The sequence below is a fragment of the Eubalaena glacialis genome, chromosome 18 (assembly GCF_028564815.1).
Source record: "Eubalaena glacialis isolate mEubGla1 chromosome 18, mEubGla1.1.hap2.+ XY, whole genome shotgun sequence".
NCBI classification, from domain to species: Eukaryota; Metazoa; Chordata; class Mammalia; order Artiodactyla; family Balaenidae; genus Eubalaena; species Eubalaena glacialis.
Window position 1 is genome coordinate 62,582,150 of NC_083733.1, and position 8,204 is coordinate 62,590,353.

General features: G+C 58.7%; 1 protein-coding gene across 1 annotated transcript; it reads left to right on the plus strand.

The window, feature by feature from the left end:
• Window positions 1-484: 484 nt before the first annotated feature.
• On the plus strand, window positions 485-4,077 carry LIN7B (lin-7 homolog B, crumbs cell polarity complex component). Its single transcript, XM_061173293.1, is given in 6 exon segments — window positions 485-689; window positions 1,109-1,227; window positions 1,503-1,574; window positions 2,223-2,432; window positions 3,475-3,638; window positions 3,983-4,077. Coding segments are annotated over 6 exon segments (792 nt in total). The 3' UTR covers window positions 4,005-4,077.
• The last annotated feature ends 4,127 nt before the right edge of the window (window positions 4,078-8,204 follow it).

Below are 8,204 nucleotides of genomic sequence, written 5' to 3' on the forward strand. Positions count from 1 at the left end.
AAAATCCTCAGCGTGAGTATGCCAACACACAAGGCTGTGCATCAGCTGTATCCTGCCAACTTTTCACCTTCATCATAAACCACTCCAATCCTTACGCTGTTATCCAGCCATGTGGGCTCCTTCTGCCTGGAAAGTGACCCACGCCCCACCTCTTGATGATCTTACCTCCAAGGGCTCTATGTCAGCGTCCTTCGTAGATCATCACCTCCCCACTCCCAGTTCTGATCACAGCCATAGTTGGTTGTCTACCCTGCCCCCCCGCCCACCCATAGACTAAGCTCCGGCAGGGCAGTGGGCTTATCTGCCCTGCTCACCATCGTGTCCATGATCTTGGGCCCAGATGTTTAACATAAGTTTGTCCAATGAATGTGGGAAAAACGGACAGACAGGAGACAGACAGGTGTGGCGGGCAGGACAGATGAGATGGCAGGCGGTGCAGACAGAGGCTGCAGTAGGAGGGGTCACAAACCCAACCAACAGACCGATGGGGTCTGAGGGCAGGGCAGCGAGACCCGAGCGGTAGCAGGTGGGACGGTGCGCTCACTGGGCCTCGCCTCCGCAGGGGGCGCTCGTCTCCGGGGCGTGGCCTCGCGCAGCCCCGCCCTCCTCGCCGGCCACCGCCAGGCCGGTGCCTCGCAGCGGCGGCGCCGACATGGCTGCGCTGGTGGAGCCGCTGGGGCTGGAGCGGGGTAAGCGCGCCAGGGGCCCCTGCCCACCCCGCCCCGGCCTGCGTCCCGGAGCCCGGTCCCCTGCCCCTCCCCCGGCAAGGCCCGGGCGGGTGGGCGGGCCCGGCGGGGGTGGGCGGGGCGGGGCGCCGAGAGTCGAGCAGTCGGTGGGTGTGGGAGGGTCCGTGGGCGAGCCGGCCAGAGAGGGGGCGGCCGCTGCACACCCCTGCCTGGGTGTGTATGGGGATCCTGGGGACGCAGGGCGCCCGACTGGCCGCAGTCTCTGCCACGGGCGACTCTGCGGGTGTCCGACTGGCACTCTGCTGTCCTTCCCGGGGTCTGCGCTCGCCCTTACTTGGTCTCTGGCCGCATCTCTCCGTCCTTCTCTTCGTCTTCACGCCTCTGACTCTTGTGTGTCTGTGTGCCCCGCCCCCGCCCCGCAGACGTGTCCCGGGCGGTGGAGCTCCTCGAGCGGCTCCAGCGCAGCGGGGAGCTGCCCCCGCAGAAGTTGCAGGCCCTCCAGCGAGTCCTGCAGAGCCGCTTCTGCTCTGCCATCCGGGAGGTGAGAGCAACGCGGCGCCGAGCACAAGCGGGCGGCCGTGGTCCTCCTCCTGGTCGCCCCGAGCCCGGGGACTACGCCTCCCAGCAGCTACCGGGGCGGCCCTCCTTGGGGTGCCCGCGCTTCAGCTCAGGGGTTCTTTGGGAGCTGTAGTTTCCGCGGCCTCCGGGTTGCGGGGGCGGGGCGGATCCTTGGGTGGGAGGGTCTGGGGGCCTGGACTCCTGAGTTGAAGGGAGGAGGGGTCTGGCGGCTCCCTGATGCTGCTGCGTCCTCACCAGGTGTATGAGCAACTCTATGACACGCTGGACATCACCGGCAGTGCTGAGATCCGGGCCCACGCCACAGCCAAGGTAGGCGCCCCCCACCCCATTGCTCATGGTATCCACTGAATCGCATGGTGTAGCTCAATATCTACCTAATGTCAGTCATTCATTCCTGTTTCCTCCTTCATGATTTTTGCCATATCTATGTACCACCCTTGCTATGATTTATTTATAATGTATTTTAAATAATCTCACATTTTTAGTTTGTGTCATATAAAGACATCTTTAGCAAAAAAGACATTTTTAGCAACTACAAATGGAAACTAGTACCGAATGCCTGACTAGAAGATAACCAATGAAAACAGTGAACTAGCGTTAAACACTGTAATCTTATTAAACTACGGTTAGATGCTATTTCTTGCTGCTTGCTGGAGGCTCTTAGATCTGTCCAGGCCTTGTTTCTCTCTGTTAAAAAGCGATATTGACAAGTGTTGAGTATTCAAGACGCATGCACACCAAATGGAGACTTTCTCTTTGACAGTCTGAAGTGTCCAAAGTGACTAAAAGGGATGTACTGTCACTACGGAGTGATCTTGTGTTGAGTTGTGTGGCAGACGCCCCGTGCTTGAGGGAAGCTCTCTGGCCTAAATCCCTCTCCCTGGCGCAGATCCTCCACCCTAGTCCGCATACACATCGTGGAGGGGCCCTTACCTCCTGAGGCTTTCTCTCTCCCAGGCCACGGTGGCCGCCTTCACAGCCAGTGAGGGCCACGCACATCCCAGGGTAGTGGAACTGCCCAAGACGGATGAGGGCCTGGGCTTCAACATCATGGGGGGCAAGGAGCAGAATTCGCCCATCTACATCTCCCGTGTCATCCCTGGAGGCGTGGCTGACCGCCACGGAGGCCTCAAGCGTGGGGACCAGCTGCTGTCAGTGAATGGTGTGGTGAGTGGGGAGCTGAGGCAGGGCTGGCTGGGGTCACAGCCTGCCCAAGGTAGCACAGTCGCTGTTTTTCACATTCAGTCAACACACACTGAGCACTGCCTCTGTGTCTGGCCCTGTGCTGGGCTTTGCTGCAGACCCTGAGAGTAATTGGCCACTGCTCCTACATTCGAGGAGTCCCTCTCTGGTGAGGGAGATAGACCCTGACTGAAACAGTCCTAAACCAAGGAGATAATGAGGAAGCACAAAGCACTGTGAGAGCCCAGATGTGGCATCAGACCAGTGTAGATGAGGGGAGTTTTTGCAGATGAAGGAATATTTGAGTTGGGTTTTGAAGGATGAGTAGGAGCTGGTGGAGAAGGGTGTTACTGGCGGAGGGTGTTGTGGGTAGGGGCTGTGACTCTGCACTCCTACGAGGTGAAGAGAAAGGGCTTGGTTCTGATGAAGGACTGGGGCCTGCCGGTGATTAAAATCACTGTGCTTAGAGTAGATGGAGGCACGACTAGGTAGGTGGTTGGGGCCAGTCATGCAGGGACTAAGTGCCAGCCTGAGAAGCTGGGACTTTGTCTCAAGCCTCCTGGGGATCCATGGGACGGCTGTGAGTAGGGGAAGGATAGGCTCAGCCTGGAGGCATAGAAAGACCCCTTTGGGACTCTGTGGGGGATAGACTGAGGGAAGAGACTGGAGGCCAGAAGGCCAAGGAGGAGGCTAGGGTGAGGTCCAGTGGGGAGAGGATAAGGTCTGAGCTGGGGCCTGGTGGTGGGGACAAAGAAGAGGGAGTCAGGGCAGGAGGGATGGGGCTGGGGATCATCAGGCTGCCGGGAGGGAGGGGATAAAGACGAATCTGGAGGTCTAGCTCGGTGACTGAGGGCATATGGGGCTTGTCCCTGACATGGGGAACTTGGAAGGTTTGGGGGGAGGACTCTGAGCCAAGAGTGACTCTCTCATGAGGACATGAGGCCTTGGCATCTTGGGGTTGGTACCAGGGTCGGGGCGGGGTGAGGGTGGTGGGCCCCAGGCCCAGCTGTCTGCACCGCCCCTGCAGAGCGTTGAGGGTGAACAGCATGAGAAGGCAGTGGAGTTGCTGAAGGCTGCCCAGGGCTCGGTGAAGCTGGTGGTGCGCTATACACCTCGAGTGCTGGAGGAGATGGAGGCCCGCTTTGAGAAGATGCGCTCTGCCCGGCGGCGCCAGCAACATCAGAGCTACTCGTGAGCCCCTTGCCACCACACCCCTGGGGCCTCCACTGCCTCCGGTGTCCCCAGACTCCCAAACCAGGCCAATGATTTCTGAGGCCCTGATTGCCACCTCCAGCCCTGGCTCCTTTCCCTGGGATTCTGACCCTTGACCAAGGCTCTCACCCCAAGCCGTTCTGACTAAATACCTTGGGGACTCCTAGCTCACTCCCATCCCAAGATCGGGAACCTACTCCCTCTGGAACCCTCAGCCCACTTCCCTGGGCTCTTGGCTCTGGAACCCCAGTCCTGGCTCTCTCCCATGCCTCCCCCGGTCCCCTCCCCTGAGCTTGGCTCCCCTCTCTTCACCCTCCTTTTAGGTCCTTGGAGTCTCGAGGCTGAAACCACAGATCTGGACCCTCACCCCCTCCCCTGTACAGTATTTATTGTCACCAGCTCCTTATTTAAAGATCTTTGACCCTCATTGAGTGTCTGTGTCTGTTCTGCATCCGGGGGTTAGAATGTCTGGAGATGTGGGGGAAGGAGAGAAGCTGAGGTCACGACCAGACCCTTTTCAGAGTCTGAGAGCGGAGCTTGAGACTTTTCCCCAGGTCCGAAGGCAGAGGCTGGCCGGCTTCCTAGCGGCAAGTCCAGGTTGGAGGCTGGGACCCGGTCTGGGTCTGAGCGCTGGGTCAGAACTGAAGACAACTCCCCCTACCCTTCAGAGATTCTGAGGGCGGAGGCCAAGCCCCCTTCCTCTGCATCTGGTCTCACAGAGGAGGCCTGAAACGCGCAAAAGTCAGTGGGCGGCCTCTGTGTGGGCGGGGCGGAGCGAACCATTAGCCTAGCCCGCCGGGGGAGCCCTCCCGGCCGCGTAATCGTCTGAGTGGGAGGCGAGGGTGGAGGTGCCACGTGCAGTTCCCGAGGCGGGCGCAAGGGGTGCAGAATAAGGTGCGCTAGCCGACCCGGCATTCACCCCACCTTCCAACCCGAGCGCGTGTCTCCGGGAACTGCCCCCGCCTTAAAATCCATTCTTTACTCCCACCCTCCTGTCCCGTGCGGCGCGAGGGCCGGCGCGCGCCACCGCCGAAATCCGGGGTCGCGACTCGCGTTCCACGCCGCGCGCCACTCGCTCCAGGTGACATCATCCCCCTGCCGGGCTCCGCCTCCCGCCCCAGCCGCCTCACGCCGCTTGCCTATTGGCAGTCCCACCTTGAGCCCCGCCTCCCGCTCTCCGCCCGCGAGCCCCCTCCCAGGCAGTGCGGAGGCGGGGTTTAGCCGCCGGCCGGCGCAGACACCGCCTCCCATTGGCCACGCGGCCCCGTCTGTCAGTCTTCTGTTAAAGGGGCCACGACCGCCCCGGAGCTGGTTTGTGGGGGGTGGGGGGAGGAGGGAGGAGGAATTTTTTGGCGGGGGAAGGTGGGATTTGGGGGGCGCTGGTGAGCACCCCTGGATCTGACGGCTGCGGCCTCGCGGGGGGAGGCTGAACGGTGAAAGGGGCAGGGGGCTATTTTAGGGGGTAGAGGGCTGTGAGACCGTCAAGGGGAGGGGGGGGGCCCCCAGCGACCAAGCCGGAGCAAGAGACGCGGAGCCCGCGCGAGCGGCGGAGACAGGGCTCCGGAGCCACAGATCCGGGCCCCGGCCGCCGCCAGGGGCCCCGCCCGGTCCCCCCACCCCACCCCACGTCCCTCCTGCAGCCCAGCTCCGCCCGCAGCCGCCGCGGACCAGGTAGGTAAGAGCCCAGCCCGGCCCGCCTGGCAGCGCCCATCCCGGGGACCCGTCGCCGAGCTTCCCCCGCCTCCCTGAGATCCTGGATTCCCTTCTTCATCCCCTGGGACCTCAGAGCCCAGATTTCACAGCCAGACCCCAGAGACTCAGGCGTGCCCCTCCCGGCTCTGAGTCCCCAACCGAACCCTGGAATCCCAGGCGTACTGCCGCCTGCGCCTCCTCCGGGGCCCAGGAGGCTGGATTTCCCAGGTCAGCCCCAGGAAGCCCCTCTGGACCTAGATCCTCCTCCTCGGCCCAGTCCTGGGAGCTCCAGACACCGGCCGCGGCTGTGTCAGACTCCCCCAGCTAGGGCCGGCCGCCCCCCCCGTCGCGTCCGCATAGTCCCCCATTCGCGCACCCAATCTGCCCATCTCTACTCCTCCGGCTTGAACAGCCGGCCGAGTCCCTCAGTCCCGGCCGGCTCGGCGGCCGCCCTGGACACAGGCCCGCTCTGGAGCTGTCCATGGTCACCGTTCTCGGCAGCCTCGCGTCCCCCATCTCCTGCTGCTGCCGCCGGGGAGGCGGCGCCGGCGGCGCGGGGATCTCCCCCGCCGCGCCTTTGACCTGGGGATACCCAGGCCCTCCCCGACCTGGGCGCCCGGGCCTCAGGGTTCCGCTGGTCAGGCTCTCAGCTCCACCCTCAACAACCCAGGTTTCGGAGACCCCAGCTTCTACTTGAGGAGTCAGGGCTTCTGAATGTTCCTGCCTTGTGCACCTTAGGGATCCTGGCATCTGAGGACTCAGATCCCACCGGGCTCTGGGAGCCCTGTCAGTCCTCACTTCCTCTGGCTAAAGGCCCCAGCTGGTAGCCCTCACCCCCTCAGGATCTAGGAATCCAGTTTTCCAGCTTTTGCTCCCTTCAGAGGCAGTTCAACAGCCCCTGTGCCCCTCAGACAAATATACCCATCCACCTGGCACCCCAGCATCTGCCCCCTTAGGGATTCAGGCGCCATGACTCTCTCCCTTTCAGGGACTCAGAATGCAATTCTTAATGCAATTCTCTGGCTTCTACCCATGCTGCCCCCTGGAGACCTAGATGCCTTGTCCCTGATCCTGCCTCCCCTCAGGGACCCAGGAGTTCAGACCCCACCTTCTATTCTGCCCACCAAAGCCATCTACCCCTGCCCTCCATCGAACAAGGACTCAGGCTCCAAACTTCCATCTCCTGGCTTTGGCCTCCACAACGATTCAGGAGTCCAGTTCCCCAACTCTGCCACCCACCACCCCAAGTATCTAGCCACTCAGCTGTTACTCTTTTGAACCCAAGTCCCTACAGCCTCACAATTTCCCATCAATTTGACATCTCTGGTGGCCTTGAAATACCCTGCTTCATCTCCATATCATCTCAGTTTCTGGGCTCCCTGGGGTTTCCAACGTTCTCCCCTGAGACCCAGCTTCTTGAGATGTTTCCAGCACTCCATCACGATTTTTTCATATCGTGATGTCACATCCTTCGAGTACACTGTCAGACTGGTGAGCCAAACATACATCCCTTCCTCCAGATGTGTTCTATGGCCTAGGTTCATTCTGTGATCTAGAATTGTCTTCCACATTTCCACCTAAACATGAGCCCTGGCAATGCTTCTTGTTCTAGATTCTTCCTAAATCCTAGAACACTCCCAGTCAACATCTTTGCTCCTTTTTCACCCAAGTGAAAAGTCTAGGCTAGATGCTAAATTCGAGGCATGACTTTCCCCAGGTAAATTCAAATATCTAGCTAATGCTCCCAAGCCAAATTCTGATCTCACCCTCCTCCCCTTTGACAAGTTCCTTTTTTTTTTTTTTTTTTTTTTTTTTTGCTGCACCATGCTGCTTGCTGGATCCCCGACCTGGGATTGAACCCGGGCCCTCAGCAGTGAAAGCGCGGAGTCCTAATCCCTGGACCACCAGAGAATTCCCTACATGTTCCAATTTTTAAGAAGCCAGTCCTTGCTTATTTTCTTCTAAAATTTCATTTTGGGTGTGTTCTAGGTTCTAGCCACATCCTTGGCATTGTTCTAGATTCCATTCCCTTCCCAGGGGCATTCTAAGTGCTAGAATATGTGTGTTCCATTTATGTGCGCTAGCCTTTCTCCACACTGTGCTATCCATTCTAGAATGCACTTCCTATTTTATTTTATTATATTTTAAATTTTTATTTATTTATTTTGGCTGCACTGTGTGGCATGCAGGATCTTAGTTCCGTGATCAGGGATCGAACCCACATCCCCTGCAGTGGAAGCGCCGAGTCTTAACCACTGGACTGCCAGGGAAGTCCCTGCACTTCCCTATTTTAGATTCCATCCAATTCTACAGTCTTAAATCTCGAGGATTCCCACTGAAGTGTTGTACATTGCATCTTCCTTCCTCAGGTTCTATGTTCTCGGCTCATCCATTCCCACCTTCTCTGTCCATCTTTTCCCTGGTGTGACCTTGGCTTAGAACTTGTCCCCTGGTGGATTGGGGGCTTCCTCCATCTGCCACTTCAGCATTCTAAACATGCTCTAGGCTCTCTCCTCTTTTGGAGTCTTCAGCCTAGAAATGTCCTCATTTCTAGAACACACCACCCCCATCCCCACCCCCTTTGCCAGCTCAGTCCTTATGCCAGGAAATTCTCAATTGCCAGAATGCATCTTTCTGCATCTTCCCCCAGGCGATTCTAAGTTCCAGGCAAACTCCTTGCTATTTTCTAGGTTTTCCTTTGCCTCCAGGGCATGTTCTGAATTCTAGAGCACATATTCTGCCCTCTGAGTTCTAACATTATCTAGATGCATGAAAAAAACCAAGCATGCGATCTCTGCTTTATTCTGTAAAGATAAAATATACCTTTATACCTTCATCCCTGGTAGGTTCTGA